The sequence below is a fragment of the Garra rufa genome, chromosome 19, assembly GCF_049309525.1.
Source record: "Garra rufa chromosome 19, GarRuf1.0, whole genome shotgun sequence".
Taxonomy (NCBI): Eukaryota; Metazoa; Chordata; class Actinopteri; order Cypriniformes; family Cyprinidae; genus Garra; species Garra rufa.
In genome coordinates, this window is record NC_133379.1 from 27,721,219 (window position 1) to 27,741,442 (window position 20,224).

At 35.9% G+C, this 20,224-nt stretch overlaps 1 protein-coding gene across 2 annotated transcripts; it reads left to right on the forward strand.

Moving 5' to 3' along the window:
• The first annotated feature begins 3,122 nt into the window (after positions 1 to 3,122).
• gsna (gelsolin a) lies at positions 3,123 to 20,093 on the forward strand. 2 transcript variants are annotated; one of them, XM_073824826.1, is made up of 17 exons: positions 3,123 to 3,209; positions 10,218 to 10,415; positions 10,560 to 10,714; positions 11,738 to 11,899; positions 11,978 to 12,127; positions 12,205 to 12,294; positions 12,386 to 12,518; positions 12,600 to 12,904; positions 13,034 to 13,167; positions 13,288 to 13,378; positions 13,800 to 13,826; positions 15,374 to 15,544; positions 15,629 to 15,803; positions 16,110 to 16,231; positions 16,334 to 16,411; positions 18,066 to 18,126; positions 19,540 to 20,093. In XM_073824826.1, exons 2-17 carry the CDS (start codon positions 10,223 to 10,225, stop codon positions 19,707 to 19,709), a joined length of 2,217 nt encoding a protein of 738 aa, XP_073680927.1. In that variant the 5' UTR covers positions 3,123 to 3,209; positions 10,218 to 10,222; the 3' UTR covers positions 19,710 to 20,093. The 2 variants fall into 2 exon arrangements, with proteins under 2 accessions (XP_073680927.1, XP_073680928.1); XM_073824827.1 differs by lacking the exon at positions 13,800 to 13,826.
• The last annotated feature ends 131 nt before the right edge of the window (positions 20,094 to 20,224 follow it).

Sequence of the window (20,224 nt, forward strand, 5' to 3'; positions counted from 1 at the left end):
TTTTTAATAAAACACACACACACACACACACACACACACACACACACAAATAGGAATAAATGCAAGTTTCAAATACATCAGTGTTGTTTCAATGAAATATTCAAATAACTTACAATTAAATTAACATAAAATAATAATAATAATAATAATAATAATAATAATAATAATAATAATAATAATAAAGCTTTCTTTTTATTGCACTCTCTTGGTGTTCCATCTAATGTAGCATTTCTTAAAATCTGTTTATACAATTCTGAATACAGATGGAGTGAAAGAATAAGCTCACCTATAGAGGAAAAATTTGGACAAGTGTTGGACATTGGTATACAGTGCAAGTGCTATAAGACTTATTTTGTAGTTTAGGGTGATTTTGTTATTGTTTTTCTCCAAAACTATACAGTAAAATGTCTTGAAAATAATTACAGTGATAGTCAGGGTCACTCTGAATACAGATCAATTGAAAGAATGAGCTAACCTATAGAGGAATATTTTTTATGAGTGTTGGAAAATGGGAAACAGTGCAAATAACAGGATGCATTTTGTTGTTTAGGGTGATTTTGTTATTGTTTTTCTCCAAAACTATACAGTAATATGTCTTGAAAATACCTACAGTGAAAGTCAGGGTCACTCTGAATACAGATGGAGTGAAAGAATGAGCTAACCTATAGAGGAACATTTTTTATGAGTGTTGGAAAATGGGATACAGTGAAAGTGCTATAGGACTCATTTTGTTGTTTAGGGTGATTTTGATTCTAATTTTCTCCAAAACTATACAGTAAAATGTCTTGAAAATAATTACAGTGATAGTCAGGGTCACTCTGAATACAGATCAATTGAAAGAATGAGCTAACCTATAAAGGAATATTTTTTATGAGTGTTGGAAAATGGGATACAGTGCAAGTGCTATAGGGCTCATTTTGTAGTTTAAAGTGATTTTGTTTCTAATTTTCTCCAAAACTATACAGTAAAATGTCTTGAAAATAACTACACTGATAGTCAGGGTCACTCTGAATACAGATGGAGTGAAAGAATGAGCTAACCTATAAAGGAATATTTTTTATGAGTGTTGGAAAATGGGATACAGTGCAAGTGCTATAGGGCTCATTTTGTAGTTTAAAGTGATTTTGTTTCTAATTTTCTCCAAAACTATACAGTAAAATGTCTTGAAAATAACTACACTGATAGTCAGGGTCACTCTGAATACAGATGGAGTGAAAGAATGAGCTAACCTATAAAGGAATGTTTTTTATGAGTGTTGGAAAATGGGATACAATGCAAGTGCTATAGGACTCATTTTGTAGTTTAGGGTGATTTTGTTTCTAATTTTCTCCAAAACTATACAGTAAAATGTCTTGAAAATAACTACAGTGATAGTCAGGGTCACTCTGAATACAGATCAATTGAAAGAATGAGCTAACCTATAAAGGATTTTTTTTATGAGTGTTGGAAAATGGGATACAGTGCAAGTGCTATAGGACTCATTTTGTTGTTTAGGGTGATTTTGATTCTAATTTTCTCCAAAACTATACAGTAAAATGTCTTGAAAATAACTACAGTGATAGTCAGGGTCACTCTGAATACAGATCAATTGAAAGAATGAGCTAACCTATAAAGGAATTTTTTTTATGAGTGTTGGAAAATGGGATACAGTACAAGTGCTATAGGACTCATTTTGTTGTTTAGGGTGATTTTGATTCTAATTTTCTCCAAAACTATACAGTAAAATGTCTTGAAAATAATGACAGTGATAGTCAGGGTCACTCTGAATACAGATGGAGTGAAAGAATGAGCTAACCTATAGAGGGACATTTTTTATGAGTGTTGGAAAATGGGATACAGTACAAGTGCTATAGGACTCATTTTGTAGTTTAGGGTGATTTTGTTTCTAATTTTCTCCAAAACTATACAGTAAAATGTCTTGAAAATAACTATAGTGATAGTCAGGGTCACTCTGAATACAGATCAATTGAAAGAATGAGCTAACCTATAAAGGAATATTTTGTATGAGTGTTGGAAAATGGGATACAGTACAAGTGCTATAGGACTCATTTTGTTGTTTAGGGTGATTTTGATTCTAATTTTCTCCAAAACTATACAGTAAAATGTCTTGAAAATAATGACAGTGATAGTCAGGGTCACTCTGAATACAGATGGAGTGAAAGAATGAGCTAACCTATAGAGGGACATTTTTTATGAGTGTTGGAAAATGGGATACAGTACAAGTACTATAGGACTCATTTTGTTGTTTAGGGTGATTTTGATTCTAATTTTCTCCAAAACTATACAGTAAAATGTCTTGAAAATAACTACAGTGATAGTCAGGGTCACTCTGAATACAGATCAATTGAAAGAATGAGCTAACCTATAAAGGAATATTTTTTGAGTATTTAAATATATAGAAATAATCCAAGTGCTAGGACACATGTTGTTTTGTATGAGCTAACCTATATAAGGAAATTATACAAGTGCAAGTATGTTTGGGATGATTTTGCCTTTAATTTTCACTGAAACTGTACAGTAAAATGACTTGAAATTAAAACATTGATAGCCAGGATCAAAGTAAAAGTATTTACAAACATTATATATTTGTATACACACACACACACACACACACACACACACACACACACACACACATACAAACATTAAAAAAAAAAAATTAAAAAAAAAAAATTTATATTAACATTTATTAACATTAATAAATTATTTTTAATAATGTACAAATACAAACGTTTATACATAAAAGGATTTATACACGTTTATACAGTTTTCTTCTTCTATATATAGTCAGTGAGAGAGAGAGAGCCTACACACACACACACAAACATCAAAATAAAAAAACGGAATAAAACACATTAATAGTATTATTTTTTTTTACATTAATAAATAATTAAGAATAATTAATATACAATGCAAACGTTTATGGACTAATGTAAAGTATTTATAAACATACGAATATAAAGTATATAGGAAACGCCGGTTTGACAGCTTCTTCACATGCATTTTGCCTGCTCGCAGTACCCGTACCGTAAGTGCACGATTACACGCGCAATAAAAAAAAAAAGTGCGGCTGGTTTGACCGTGTATTTTTGAAGCGCGGCTGGCTTGACCGCAGTAATCAGAGGGGTGTTGCCTTGCCCAGACACAATATTCTGCAATAGCATTTTCTGTATCTCCGCTATACACAGACTCCTGTTATTCAACTCTAGGTAAGTCTGTTATATTTTACATCTGGTTTTTTTTTTACCTTTAACCAACCTACTCAGCCACAAAGTAATGAAGTCAGCTCAAATGTGACGATTTAATTCACTGTAAACAAAGCTGAAGTGTTACTTTCCACACAGACGTCTCTGTGTGCGTAATGTTTCCACTTCGCACGGGACACGGCAAGAACTCAAACACACTGCAGTTTAAATCGTTTTTGCATGTGTAGGCCGTGCAATATATCGCATTGCTTTACAAAACTTCTATTTTGGTATTAAGCGCTGAAACTACTCATCAAACAAAGCCTTATATGGAGAGATTCTGAATCTGGGATGCGCCTTTTCATTATGCGGTAAAACGGGATCTTTGTAAGTGTGAAGTCTGCAGGGCGGTTCTATCCTGCTGTCACATATGCATTTAGAAGAGTAGGCCCACTATTGATATTTGGATCGATTTATCTTCAACCTAAGCTGAGTGGAAAATTCTTGGTTTCAACTTTCAAGTGCAAATAACTCAAGCAAACATATTGCACTACTTTTAGTGTAAATTTGGTGTCTTGTAAAAAACGGCTATGGCCATAATAGGAACTTAAAGATTTGAAGTTCCACTTTTGATTACTCATCATCAGACCCTTGTGTGCATTTATCATCTGTTACCATAGAGACACACCTAACTGAGACAAACATTAACTTTGTGGTAAAGATGCTGTAGCAAAAGAGGAAGTTGCTCTACATCACCTCAGGAAACGCCTTCAGTGTTTATCAAAAACTACAGCAACCTGCCAGGAAAAGTCATGTTTATGACAGTTATGAAGTTGTTTACTCGACTCACTGGCTACAGATAGCTCCAAACAAATCTGTCGAATACATATATACTTTAAAAAAAAAAAAAAAAAATCCAAAAAGACTTTTTAGAACCTTCATAGAACATATAACCTTTTAAGTGAGCTCTTCTTAGTTTGAAGAACATTTTAAACATCCAAAGAACCTTTTTTTACCAAAAAAAAGTGGAATGGCAGTTACCATAGATGTTAAAGGGGTAATGGCATGGATTTTTTTTTATTATTTTAACATGTTCCTTGAGGTTTACTAATAATGTTAATAAAGTTTTGTTGTTGTTGTTTTTAAAAAAAACAAAAACAAAATAAATATGTGGAAAAAAGATAATTTTAAACCCTCTTTAAAATGGCCTGTTTTTAAGGGGCAGGTCCTTTAACCCCTTAACTGTCACCGTCCCACCTGTGGGACGCTTGGCGCTCTTTTTTCCGTTTTCCTTTTTCTCTATCAAATTTTTTAGTAACCATCATAAATTATATATCATTTGAAAGCTTAGAAGCTGAAGAATCATCCAGTGAAAACCATTTTGAAATTGGACATTGCGTTACCATGGAAATGTTACTTTAAAATCATTTGGCGGTCTCCACCCCTTAGCGGTGTCATATTACAAAATGCATTACGGTCTTTTAGAATCACAACTTTTTACAATCATCACAAAAACATATCATTGGAAAGGTCTGTGTCTCAGAATTGCATATTTGGTGGTTATTTTGTGATTGAATAAAACTTTTCAGATAAATTTAGACTTTTGTGACAGAAAAAATATAAATGGCATTTGTATGGCACCCGGTGGCTGTTTGTGGTATAACGCCCTAAACAAACTTTGACAGGGACCTTAATTTTTTTCATATCAACTTCAAATTTGGAACATAACTTATTTAGATGTGAGGCTTCAATTTGATATCAAATTTAAGATAAAACCTGTTATGTAAAATATGTATTTTATATAAAATATAATAAAAATTGTACAGTGCATTTTGTTTACAGTAAATTTAAACTTCTATAATTTGTTGATACTTTATTTTTTTGAAAAAATTCCACTTCTACAATAATCTGCCGATTGTCTTTTTTAAAAAGAGACCAACCTTAGATATGTATTCCAAAGTGTTCATGAATTACAACAATTGAAGTTTGGATAGTGCACTTTCATGCCTATTTAAAAAAAATGGGGGTGACAGTTAAGGGGTTAAAGCTTTTCCATTGTAGACAAGATAGCGGCAGTGATTGCAATTTCTAGTTGCTTTTGATACAATGCGACACTCTCATTCGGCGTGTCAGCCATTAAGCAACTAAACACCAGTGGGCGGGGCCTATGATAAGAAGATGACTATTCGTCAATGCCTTGCTCTGGAGGCAGTGTTTATGCAAATGTTTGTGTATGGGTGAGGTCACCTTGCACCTCAGATTCAAATGAGCTGTTTCTGCAGCTTGATTAAATAAATGTTTTGTTTATAATGAGGAGAAAGTTTTAAGCTATGAAACTTGCAGGATGTTTTAATGATACGAAGACCATTTATATGCCAAAAAAATCAATGAAAATTTGATTTCTCATGTCATGACCCTTTTAAATATTCTTCATGGAACCACAGATACACACACATTTGTTTAACTATATTAGTGAGGATTTCTCACAGATTTTTTTTTTGTTTGTTTTTACAAAGAATCAGGTTAATGATATTTTCTCTGGCCCAACTCTATCTCCACCCCTAAATACAACCACAGTGCAAACCTGTGCAAAACACTAGCTTGAAAAAACCCCATAAAAACAATTCATGCAGTCTGTAGCCAGGTAGATAACTAGCACTAATAACATGTTAGCGTTTCTACATGGGTGTTCTAATCCAAGCAAACCTAGTGATTTACAAGAATAACAGACTGTGAGAGTAGGTATTGTGCCTCCACAGAAAAGTAAGCTCAGACAGACTATTGATACCACACACACATGTACTGTAAACGCCTTTAAGAATATATGTGACCCTGTCACCCTGGACAACAAAAGTCATAAGGGTCTTTTTTTTGTTTAATTGAGCTTTCAGTTGATGTATGGTTTGTTAGCATAGGACAATATTTGGCGAGATACAACTGTTTGAAAATTTGGAATCTGAGGGTGCAAAAAATAAAATAATAATTGAGATAATCGCCTTTCAAGTACTTGGCAATGCATATTGCTTATCAAAAATTAAGTTTTGAAAAAAAAAAAAAATTTCATGGAACATGATCTTTACTTAATACCTTAATGATTTAAAGGAAACAAAAGAAAAATCGATAATTTTGAGCCATACAAAGTATTGTTGCTGCTACAAATATATTCGTGCGACTTTTGAGTGGTTTTGTGGTCCAGGGTCACATATTTAAGAGAAGTAACACACAATGGATTGTATTGAATGTGAGGTGTGTGATATTTTATTATGTCATATAACATTACAAAACCCACATTCTCATGTGACACTGACATCAGATTCATAACACATTCAGAGAATTTCCTTTATGCTGCACTGCATGTGTTTGCTTTCGTGAATTTCTTAAGAAAGGTGTTCTGTTACTGTAGCTGTTCAACATTAGATTGGAGGAACTAGACAAGGAAGTATCAGCCACACCAATCAGATAGAAACAGTCCGACACCCTTTATAGCTCAGACTTTGAACGCTTGCATGTTCACCTATATACAAAATTACAATTTTGAGAGTCTTGTACTTTAATATGGGGCTATAAAACACAGTAAGTGTAGTCACTGGTTAGGCTGTTTTCTCTTTGGGTAAACACAGGGTGCAGTCAAGTGCTTAAACAAGGTTTAGACTTGGTGTAGACGCCATGCTGAGATGTTATCCAAAGAACTTTGGTGCTTGTAAAAGGTGTTGGATAAAATATCTAGTTGGAAAAACCAAGTCACCCCAGGAGTTCCTCAGATTCAGGCATTTCTCCAGGAAAAAAGGAAGATGATTTAGTCAGTTCTTCCAGACTGAGGATTGTGTCAAATTACATGAATTATTTTGTACTACACAGTCTTGGAAGTATATACATGTTTAACAGATTTAGGACCTCTGCATGTATACATTTCCACTTCAGATTTATCTCCTTTCTTTCAAAATTTTCAGAGGGCCACTGTGTCACAACTACAGATTGCAAGAACTGTTAGGAAACAAGGGCTTGTTTAATTTACCATATTTTCTGAATTCAGTGACGTCTCAGCTATTGATAAAGTATGCATTCACATAAAGTATGCAGGTGCATTGTATAAATATATTCTCAGACATACTACCAAAAAGCAAGTACTATTCTGACATCCTGCTGCTTTTTTCTTGTATTAAGGCCTATCAGAGTGTATACAGGCACTTCCCAGAAACATCTCCCTCCCATTTTGACCCATAAGCAAATGTCACATGACCTAGGCTATTTATAGTCTGCTGTGGGCTAGCAGTCTGGCGGCAGCCTCATCAGCTACATCCGACAAGATGTGTTTAGTTCAGAATAGCCTGTATGCTAAACATTTCATGCATGTCTCAAGAGAGTAACCCTGAGCAGTATATTAGAGACTGAGATCAGTCATTTTCGTGAAACAATGTTCTGTTTAATTAGCCTTTCTCTCACACTGATGCTTTGTGTTCAGAGGAGATTTCAGAAGTTACAATGTCCCTTTATGTGCTTGAGCACATCAGAACATTTGGAAATCAGTTCCGGATCACACGGCATAGACCTTGTTGCACATGCTAAAAGGACAACAGCTGAAGTAGAGCAAATGGTGCAGCATGTCTATTCAAGTGCATTATAAAGCAGTTGTTTCATAGCACGCCTGTGTCTGGCTTGAAATAGATGCCTGATTGTGAAGCATATGGTGCCTAATTGCACTTTGATCTAATATAGAAGGTGTTAGTGGATGCATGGTGACAACTGTATCTTATACAGTTCTACTGAAGTGCCTAATTGCCAGGTTGAGTGTAGAGAGAGAAATAAGACCTTATCATGATATCAAAATATGTGGCTGATTTTTGGTGTAATGTGCTTGGAGATGATGAGAGACAATGTGCTTAATGACTATGCTTATTGAAAGTATATCAATACCATATTGGTTATCAGCTGATATTAGAGATTTTTTAGATATTAGAGAATTTCTAATTGGTTGATATTGGATATTTCCAGTAAATATTACAGTTAATATGCATATTTAATTTAGCACAAAATCCCTTCCAAATATACCTAAAAACTTATTCAAATATAGAATCTTATAAATAGAGTGCAGAAAGCAAGGTAATGTGCTTCAACTTGACCATTTCAGTGCACTTTTAACAGGGATGTTCTATGCAATTGTTTTGATAGAGGGACACAAGATACAATTCTAATTTCAACATTATTTATTCTTCAGACATTGTATACAGCGGATACTTATTTTATTTAAAAAAACAAAGTGACCAACATTTGGTTTGGGTAATATTCAACAATCTGGACATGGAGCCTCATTGAGATCCCCATATCCCCTGACCTTGATAATTAAGATTCCAAAAGAAAGGTTTATTAACAACTAGAATCCTAAATCATATTGCAATATCTTTAATACGTCTTGAGTTATAAGCACCCAAACTTTGGAAAAAGAATATTTGTGGCACTCAGACAGGTAGCCTTTGTTCAATGCAGTTGTCTAAAGGAAGGAAATGAGATACATCCCTAGTTTTAACATTATTTGTTCTTCAGACATTACTCTTTAAAAGAAAAGAAGTGTTGTATGTTTTTCAAACTGACCCACATTTGATTTTTCACCACTGAAAATGTGTACATTTTAGGGCTGGACGACATGGCAAAAACTTATATCACGTTTCAATATCTCTGGAACTGAATCTCATAGGGCCTTAAAAATAAACATGCCAAAAGGAAACTTCGTTAAGACCCAACATCTAAAACTAAGGTGTCTTTAATACTTCTTGAGTTACAGGCATGGACTCTTTATGGAAAAAAATTAAAGTACTGTTTTCCCATTTTTGAATGGTCACCATTGGCACATAATGCAGTAAAGATTTCTTAAGTCAACAAATGTTACTAATAGAACTACCAATCTCTGTGTAAATGTAATGTTATGATGCTGCCATCTTTCTGAAGTCATTTGTACCCCCTGTAACTGAATCTCCGGTGAAAATTGCCATTTTGACCTCCCTCTACAAAATAGTGGGTTACTCAGTAAATATACATCCATGACATTTTTTTTTTTTTTTTGGCTTTCTTCAATATACGCATTTATCTTTCTTCAGAAAAAATATTAGCAAAATCTAAAATTTTAACCAGGGAAGTTTTTGTATATATATATATATATATATATATATATATATATATATATATATATTTAATTATTGTTTTAATAAATGTGATGGCAAGACTAAATATTCAGCAACCATTCCCCATTCATTTGTATTTCACAATGAAGCAGTCACATATAATACTATATAATAATGTATTAGACAGATCAAAACTTGACCACTCTGAGCACCATATTTGGAAATGCAAGTCCTCCTCGTCCTTTACTTTTAGGTAGTCATTGGTTCCATTGCCAAACAATGTTTGCACTCATGTAGTTATTTCATAAGGTTAAGAAATCCTAAAACACAACTTCTGAGGTAATTGTGATGGATGTTCGGTAAATATTGATCCTTGGTAAACACTGCACCCTTCTTGGTTGGATTTTTTTTTTTTGGTGTCTGAGGAATGTCTTGTGGTCAGTAAAATGTATTACAAAGCTACCGTCTCATTTCTGAATGACTCATGTCTAAAACATCCAAACTTCACCGTATCCCCACCCCACAAGTGGGCGGTAAGCTCAGCTGACATGGTCACCCTCTCAGAGGCTCTTACCACATTAAGTGCTGGTGGACAACTGCATGCGAGGGCTGGTGTTCTGAATGATCCGGTCAGGCTATGTCCACGGTTGGCACTGTCACTCCAGCAGCATTAGTCACAGTGCTTTCTTTTTCCTGCATTCAGCCCAACTGTCCATCACCACAGAAGGAAACTCCCAGCCACTGAATTTTTTATAGTCTAGTTCACTGGGTTTAATTTGCTCTGTTACTGCAATGTGGATTTAAGATCTTTAGGAGTGTGCAAACTCAAAAAAAATAAAAATAAAAATAAAAAAATAAATAAATCCATGACAAATGCTTGACAATAGACAATGTGTGTTTGTGTATTTTTCTCTAGGCAGCATGGTGTACCACGCTGAGTTTGAGCGAGCAGGCAAGGAACCTGGGCTCCAAGTGTGGAGAATTGAGAAGTTTGATTTGGTGGCAGTACCTGAGAACCTCTATGGAGGATTCTACACTGGTGATGCTTACGTGGTCCTCAATACTATCAAACAACGCTCTGGCAACCTACAGTATGACCTCCACTTCTGGCTAGGTAAGTTGACAATGCTATGTTAAAAAGATTATGAAATGTATTTCTATACTGAAGTAGCTGTTCTGCCTAATTTACCAGACAAGCTAGATGGTTCAAATGTGAAATGCATCAGCTACATTTCTTACATTTTCCCTCAACTGACAGGTGACTACTGCACGCAAGATGAAAGTGGGGCGGCTGCCATTTTCACAGTGCAGATGGATGACTATTTGGGTGGAAAGCCCATCCAGTACCGTGAAGTTCAAGGCTATGAGTCTAAAACTTTTCTGGGATATTTTAAGAAAGGGCTGCAGTACATGGTGAGTGGTCCGATTGTTGATAGGACAAATGGAAAGTGAGTCTAAAGTGACTTATTCAAATAAAAGATGTCCAAGATTTAAAAAAAAAAAAATCATTGACTGTATGAATATCTTTTTATGTTTTTGCCACAAAATGTTAATGTTAAAATATTGAAATTTCCTTTTCTTTTTGTTTTGTTTGGTTTTCTTTTGCCCTTTGTTTGGTTTGATTTTCTTTTTTCTTTTCTTTTTTCTTTTACTTTTTGTTTAGTTTCAGTTGTCTTTTGCTTTTTGTTTTGCTTTTTTGTTTTTTATTTTTGCTTTTTGTTTTGGTTCGATTTTTCTTTTGCTTTTTTGTTTTGATTTTCTTTTATGTTATGTTTTGTTTTGGTTTTCCTTTTTGTTTGGGTTGTTTTTCTTTAGCTTTTTGGTTTGGGCTGGTTTTCTTTTGCTTTTTGTTTGGTTTTGGTTGATTTTCTTTTGCTTTAGTTTGGGTTGGATTTCTTTTGCTTTTTGGTTTGTTTGTTTTTGTGGTTTGGGTTGGTTTTATTTTGCATTTTGGTTTGGTTTACTTTTGCTTTTTGCTTTGTTTGGTTTTCTTTTGGTTTGGGTTGGTTTTATTTTGCTTTTTGTTTTGTCTGGTTTGGTTTTCCATCTGGTTTTAGTTTATTTTTTATTTTTTATATTTGGTTTGGTTTTCTCTTGCTTTTTGGTTTGTTTTTTGTTTACTGTTTGGTTTTCTTTTGGTTTTTGATTTGTTTGTTTTGATTTGGATTTCTTTAGTTTTTTACCGTTTGGTTTGTTGTTGTTTTTTTGCTTAATTTTTGTTTTGGTCTTTTATTTTTTGCTTTTTGTTTGGTTTGTTTTGGTTGTCTTTAGATTTTTCGTTTGGTCTTCTTTGGTTTTTGCTTTGGGTTCGTTTTCTTTTGGCTTTTGTTTTATTTGGTTTTATTTTACTGTTTGGTTTGGTTTTCTTTCATTTTTTATGTTTTGGTTTGGGCTTTTGTGTGTTTCATTTTGGTTTTGTTTTGATTTGTTTTACAGAAAGGTGGAGTTGCATCTGGATTCAAGCATGTGGTCACCAATGAAGTTATAGTGCAACGTGTGCTACAAGTCAAAGGTCGGCGTGTTGTCAGAGCAACAGAAGTGCCAGTCAGCTGGGAGAGCTTTAACCAGGGAGACTGTTTCATCCTGGACTTGGGCAACGTGAGTATCATATGAAGAGAGTGAGGGAGTATTAATATTGTAAAAAAAACTGTATATAATAACTGTGTATTTTTACAGGAGATCTACCAGTGGTGTGGTTCAAAGAGTAACCGCTTTGAGAAGCTAAAAGCTACTCAGCTTGCGAAGGGCATTCGTGACAATGAACGCAGTGGACGTGCTCGCGTATATGTGTGTGAAGAAGGGGTGGAACGCGAGAAGATGTTGGAGGTAAGAAAGACAGAAAGCTTAAATTTCAAAATCAACAAGAGATCCACTAAATACATGTTCCAATTATCTGCTGCCAGGTTCTTGGAGAAAAACCAGACCTGCCTGAAGGAGCATCTGACGATATCAAGGCTGATGCCTCTAACAGGAAGATGGCCAAACTCTACAAGGTAGCCACTGGATTTTATCCATGCGAATTAGATAAATCGCCCTCGTAAACCATTAGTACATTCAATTTATTGACGTTTTCCTGTACTCCAGGTGTCTGATGCCAGTGGAGACATGACAATTGCCCTGGTGGCCGCTGAGAATCCTTTCTCCCAGAGTGCACTGGAATCAAGCGACTGTTTCATCCTGGATCATGGCTCAGATGGCAAAATCTTTGTTTGGAAAGGTAAATGCTATTTTCTGACAAAACAAAAAGAGCCTTTTCCTTTATTCATTTTTTTTTGACACACCAATGTTTGTTTTTTAGGAAAAGATGCCAATGTGGAAGAAAGAAAGGCTGCCATGAAGGCAGCAGATGAGTTCATTAAGAAAATGGGTTACCCGAAGCATACACAGGTTCAGATTCTCCCAGAGATGGGCGAGACTCCTCTATTCAAACAATTCTTCAAAAACTGGCGCGATGTGGACCAGACGGAGGGTCTGGGCATTGCTTATGTCTCAAACAGCATTGCTAAGATCGAGAAGGTGCCGTTTGATGCTTCAACTCTGCATGATTCACCAGCCATGGCCGCCCAACATGGAATGATTGATGGCGGCAACGGAGAGAAACAGGTCAGTGAGTGAGCACACCCTGCATGGAACTGGAGCTGAAGGATCTGAAGTCACACAATATGTTGTGTATACAAATACAATGAGGGTCCTGTAATGATATTTTTATTTTTATGTCACCTGATACTTCAGATCTGGCGTATTGAAAGTTCAGACAAGGTTCCAGTTGACCCCTCTACCTACGGCCAGTTCTACGGTGGAGACAGTTACATTATCCTGTACAATTACCGCCATGGAGGCAGACAGGGCCATATTATCTACATCTGGTATGACTTGATCTCACACAGTTAATCTAAAGCTTCATCTGATATAATCACATGAGGACATTCTATGTGTTTTCAAAAGCTATCCTATAATGTCTGACTTATGTATGGTGTCTGTCACAGGCAGGGTGCGGACTCCTCACAAGATGAGATTGGGGCATCTGCCATCTTGGCCGCCCAGCTGGACGATGAGCTTGGAGGTGGACCTGTGCAGGTAATGCTAATGAATAAATCTCAATAGATCACTTTATTACAATCATATCCATATGTGTCATGCTGGGGCTTCTCATTAAATGTGCAATTGTGATTCTCTCCTTTTAATCAAAGTCAAAATGAAACACCATTAACAACCCATTTTATAACTGTGATGAAATTTTATTAAAACAAACTTTTTTTGTTGTTGTAGAATTCTGTGCAATAATGAATCATGGTAAACAAAGTAATTAGGGCTAATTTTGATTTCATGTTGACTAAGTTCAAGCTTCCAGGTGTTCCTGCGTCCTGCTGTATCCTGTCACAGCTTAGCTACATTTTGTCATTTATTTCTTTTATTTTTTTTTTCCATCTGTTAAATCCACTTCCACCTCTATGTCTTTCCTTCCTGTCCTTTATTCATAATCTACATCCTGCTGTAGGTGGCTGGTGCTCCCCTCACAACTCAGGTATCCATATCACAGGATTGCATGTCCCTGTACAGAGCCTGAACGTTTCTCCATATTTACACAATTAAAAATGATCTTATATTACATGAACAACACTACAGATACAAACCTGAAAGGAAGTTTAGGAAATTCCTATTCTTGTTCCTCTAACGTTTTTTTTTATTTTCCAGAGTGTAGCAGCATAATGTCCATTATCTAATTGAATTTGTACAGACAAAAGAATCAAGGCTTTAGCAGAGGGTCTTTCAAATCATGATTTCATTGGTGTCTGCGTAATTGACATGCATGATCAATATGTAAAAAGATTAAGCTTCTTTTGTAAGGCTCTGTACACTGACATGCATTATCGCTGTATACGCCTCCACTTGTGTCCTTGTGTCTTCGTTTTGATATTTTGTCATTTGTGCACAAATGACTAACTGTCTTACTCATTTGTAGATTACTTTTGGGAGTGAGCATGTGAACATTAACAGAAATGCGCCATCATGCATTGATTCGTAGTGTGATTTAATTTTGTTTTTACTCTCTGTATTTATGCATGCTGTCATGCACATTAAACTGGTATACAAAAACACATTCAGCATGTTTAAGTAGATGCAGTAAACAACATCCAGAGAATCACCTCTGTTTTGGTCCATTGTACACTATCGGGCAGATGTTTGGGGTCAGTAAGATTTTTTTTTTAAATACTTTTATTCAGCAAGGATGCATTAGACTGATCAAAAGTGACAGTAAAGTCACAGAAATAAATTATGTTTTAAAATATATTGAAATACTTTTCACAGTATTTCTGTTTTTACTGTAATTTGTGACCATGGACCACACAACCAGTCTTAAGTAGCACGGATATATTTGTAGCAATAGCCAAAAATAAATTTTATGAGTCAAAATTATCTAATATTTTTGCACCGTCAGATTCCAGGTTTTCAAATAGTTGTATCTCGACCAAATCTTGTCATATCTTAAACCATACATCAATGGAAAACATATTTATTCAGCTTTCAGACAAAATTCACCCTTATGACTGGTTTTGTGGTCCAGGGTCACATTTTATTTAAATAATGCTGCTTTGGTGAGCATAAAATACTTATTTTACCCTAAACTTTTGCACAGTAGTGTACAGTATATTTATCTTCTAAAGCATTGTGTACAGTTGGAACAAATAGGGAAAAAATGTATAATTCAGCAGAGAGCAGCATGGCAAGACCATTTGTAAGTTTTGGGGGCAATAGGAGAAAAATAACCGCTTTAGCTGCGGCCATTGATAAATCTTTGCTTCCTACTGGAGTTGAACAGCCCATTGTCATCATGCTGACCATAAAGGATGCTGGGAATGTTGGCATTAGCTCCACATTCCACACAGTTAGCTCCACACTGCCACCCTGTGGAATTACATGCGTCCTCAACTAAAACCTCTTGAAAAGCCAATGACAGTGATGTATTGTATCTGATATCTGTATATCAGAATTCCAGCATTTTAATTAGTTTACCGAAAGCAAGACTTCCTGATGTCTCTGTTTAATATGTACTTGCTATGTATTTTTCAGGTGCGGGTGGTTCAGGGTAAGGAACCTGCTCACCTCATGAGTCTGTTCGGAGGGCAGCCCATGGTGGTGCACAAGGGCGGCACCTCCAGGGACGGCGGTCAGACTGCGCCAGCCGAGACTAGGTTCTTCCAAGTGCGCTCAAACTCTGCAGGATGCACACGAGCCGTGGAGGTCAGTGTCTAATATTTACTCTTAATGGGAGCTTTTAATTATCCTCTCACAATATTTGCTGATATTAATCATTGTTGTATTCAGCTTGAGGCCGTGTCCTCCAATTTGAACTCCAACGATGCCTTCGTCCTGGTGACCCCAGCTGCATCGTTCATATGGGTGGGACAAGGAGCCAGTGATACAGAGAAACGTGGGGCTAAGCAGCTCTGTGATATCCTTGGAGTGTCGCCCTCTGAGCTGGGTGAAGGAGGAGAAGATGGTGAGAACTCATCTGAAATTTTTAAAGTAGTATTTCACCCAGAAATCAAAACTTAAGCTTTCAAGTTTAAAAAAAGCCAAGGAAAGATCATAGAAGCATCATAATAGTGGTCCATTGGGTGTATGTGACAGAATAAACGACGACATTTTAATCCCTTGTGGGCCACCGTGGCTTCTGTAAAGGGAGGGGTGAGCGGTGGATGGGAGCCGTTGGTTGCAATTCACAACCTCACCGCTAGATGCTGCAAAAATCTACACACTGCACCTTTAAGCTTATGTAAATATACTTGTATGTGTCGCACTCCAGGTAGTTTCTGGGACGCACTGGGAGGAAAGGCTGATTACCGCACATCTGCCAGGCTAAAGGACAAGATGAATGCCCACCCGCCACGACTGTTCGCCTCCTCAAACAAAACTGGGCGTTTCATTGTGAGTAACATTTCCTGGTTTTTGGCCCGCCCTGATTTAAGTATATTGTCAGTGAAGTATAATAAAGAATCATTAATTATGGATGCATTGATATCCTTGCAGATTGAGGAAGTTCCTGGTGAAATGACTCAAGAAGACCTGGCTACAGATGACGTTATGATCCTGGACACCTGGGATCAGGTAAACTTGCTACTTTAAAAGGAACCCTGGGTATTAAGACTTGTAAAGCATGATATAACATAAATGATGTCTCTTACTGAAATATGTAGTAGTTCCACATTGTTATATACATATTTTGGACAATGGGGGGGCGCCATTGTTTTAATGATATAAAATAGTTCCACTCAGTGAGCTACTGGCACTACCTGTTGCTATTTTTACCGCAGCACAACTCTGAATACACAGCTCTGAAAATAAAATAATATGATTCCACATTGTGTGGATTTCGGTTGTAATTTTCAGTCAAAGGGTAACAAGAGAAGCTAAGGGTGTGTTCACACTTGTCATGTTTTGTTTGAATAAAACCAACCCTGGTGTGATTGCTCTATTAGTGGAGTTCCTTTGAGTAAGTGTGAACGCTGCCATCCGAACCCTGGTGTGCAACAAACAAGCAGACCAAGACCACTAAAAAGATGGGTCTCGGTCCGCTTCCAAACAAACTCTGTTGCAGTTTGAATGAAATATGAACGACACGGACCAAATACTATAAAAACGAAACAAAAAAAGGAAGTAATGACAAGATGCGACGCTATGCAACATGATTTCATGAAGGGAACAAGCTGTGTATCCAAAACAAAACGAGCAGAGATTAAACATAGACCAACGAGGAGGTAAGATGCCTTGTACTTTGTGAGTTTGCAGGTGGTAAAAATAAAATCATATGCACGCAACAATGAGCACGCTTAGTCCAGCAGATGGCATTGCGTGTAAATACGGCAATCAGCAGACTGATCAGTGAATGGGTGCTTTGTTTGGAGTTTTCGGTGAGTTCCGTCATGAAATATGTCATTCAACCCGGCCAATCAGGTTGTGAATGCATCACTGTGCTTTTAGGTTTGGTATCTTTAGGTTTGCTGACAAAAATGCCAGTGTGAACGCTAAGCGGACCAGGACTAAATGTATAATTTTACTTTTTGGTCTCAACCAAACAAACTGAACTACAAGTGTGAACACACCCTTAGATAAGTCTTCCCTGCTTTAGTGAAAAGAAGAGGAAAAAATAATGGAAAGATGCCTGTGGACAAATAAAACTTCCTAAAGACCAGCGTCTTTGTTCTCTCCACTTTAGCCCTAATGCCTTTAAGGCTTTTAGTAGACCATAGCTACTGAAAGAGCTTATAAACGGCAAAGACAAGAAATGCTAGGTGCCATCCTGGTGGGATGTAAACATGCTGTGGTCATCATATCAGTATCAGTATTTTGTTTTCTGAGTTGTTGCAGTAAAAATAACAACAGGTAGCACCAGTAGCTCACCGAGTGCAACCAATTCATGCCATCAAAATAATGTCACTCCACATAGTTCAAAATATGAAATGATGTGGATTTTTAAAAATAACTTTAATCTTTTAAATAACTTTAACTAAATCTTTCATGAGTCTTCTACTACATATTTCAGTAAGAGACATCATTTATGTTATATCAAGCCATACAAGTTGTATACCCGGTGTTTCCTTTAAAAGGTTTGTTTTACTTTACATAGTGTTGGGAAAACAAAACCCCTGTATATGTGCAGTAAAAACGGATCTCTTTTATAATTGGCATGACATAAAACAGATCTTTAATGAAATAATAAAGCACCACAGAGGACTGTAATGAATAATCTTGTGTTTTGCAGGTGTTTGTTTGGATTGGTAATGAAGCTCATGACGAGGAGAAGACTGAGGCGATAACTTCAGGTAAGACTCCTTAAAACACTTTAAACTTATAATAATTCACTGCATTTTTTTAATATTTATGTTTGACAAAACTTTATTTTGGATATAATTAAAATTTAAAAATAAAAAAAAAAAATCATAAAAGCATTCTAATATGCTGTTTTGGTGCTCAAGGATCTTATAATAATATTATCAGCTAAAAACAGTCAATTATTTTACCAAAATAAGAGGGATCATAGAAAATGCATGTTATTTTTTGTTTAGTACTGACCTTAATAAGATGTTTCACATAAAATACATTTACATATAGTCTAAAAGAGAAAATATTAGTTGAATTTATAAAAATGACCCTCTTCAAAGGTTTACATACACATGATTCTTGATATTTTGTTGTTACCTGAATGATGAACAGCTGTTTTTTTTTGTTTTTGTTTTTGTTTAGTGATAGTTGTTCATGAGTCCCTTGTTTGTCCTGAACGGTAAAACTGCCTGCTGTTCTTCAGAAAAATCCTTCGGGTCCCACAAATTCTTTGGTTTTTCAGCATTTGTGTGTATTTGAACCCTTTCCAACAATGACGTATGATTTTGAGATCCATCTTTTCACACTGAGGACAACTGACAGACTCATATGCAACTATTACAGAAGGTTTAAATGCTCACTGATGCTCCAGAAGGAAAATCGATGCATTAAGATCAAGGGGACAAAAACTTATTAGATTTGAAGACCAGGGTAAATTTTACTTTTTTGTAAGTATCTTCTGTAGAAGATATTTCATTACTAAATGGAAAAAAAAGATGTTTAGGCAAAATGAGTACACATCCTAATTCTGTTCAAAAGTTTTCACCCCTGGCTCTTAATGCATTGTTTTTCCTTTTGAAGGATCAGTGAGCGTTTGAACCATCTGTAATAGTTGTAAATGAGTACCTCAGTTGTCCTCAGTGTAAAAAAAAAAAAAAAAAAAGATGGAACAGCTGGGAGTTTAACTGTTCAGGAAAAACGAGGGGCTCACAAGGGAATCACTAAACAAAAAAAAAAAACAAAAAAAAAAAACAAAACACTGCTCTGGATATTTCAGGTAACAACACCGTATTAAGAATCAAGCATTTGTAAACTTTTGAACATGATCATTTTTATAAATTAAACTTATTTCTCTTGTGGACTATATGTAAACCTCTTTCATGTGAAATATCTTATTCAGGTCAGTACTAAATAAAAAATAATAGCATTTTGTATGATCCCTCTTATTTTGGTAAAATAATTACCATTTACTGTTTCTGTCATGATAGTTTTATGCAGTTAATACTGTCTGTGGTTGATGCTACAGTCCAGTAGGTGGCAATAATGTGTGCAATAAAGAAAAGACGATAGAAACATGAGCTTATATTAAAATCCCTTTTATGAATCCTATATTACATCCATTCCTCTTTCTCCAGCTGCTCGATACATTGAGACGGACCCAGCCAACCGTGACCCACGCACACCCATCGTGAAAATTAAACAGGGCTTTGAGCCGCCCACATTCACAGGCTGGTTTCTGGGCTGGGACCATGACTACTGGAGCACTGACCCCCTGGAGCGGGCCATGGCGGAGCTGGAGATCTGAACTTTGAGCTGTCACCCCTGACCTTTAAACCCCACTGCCTTACTGCAAGCTGATTAAAGTTGCCCTTAGATACGTATAAAATACCAATTTGATGCTTATGAGGGTTTAATCATGGATTCTAAAACCAAAGAAGGTCCTGGGTCAGTATCAAAAGGCAATTTTTAAAAAGAGCACTTTACTGCCCTGAGCTTCAGTCACCAAACATAAGGCAACTCCATTAATTCTTCACCTTGTTACTTCTGTATATAAGTGTTTTCTTCCTCTGCTCAACAATGTTTTGAAGCATTTAAAGCTTTTAGATTGTTGTGTTCGGTCTGCACACCTTATGTTGCTGAAGTGCATGAGCTTGTATCAGAAAATATACAGGGATATCATTGTCAAAAATCTGTCAGACATTTTTTGCCTTCCTTTTCTATAAACTTTTTTTATGTGAGCAATACAACTTCATTTTTTTTTTATATATTTTTAAGATAAGCAATGTTTATGGTGCCACAGATACTGATCTAACGGTAGCC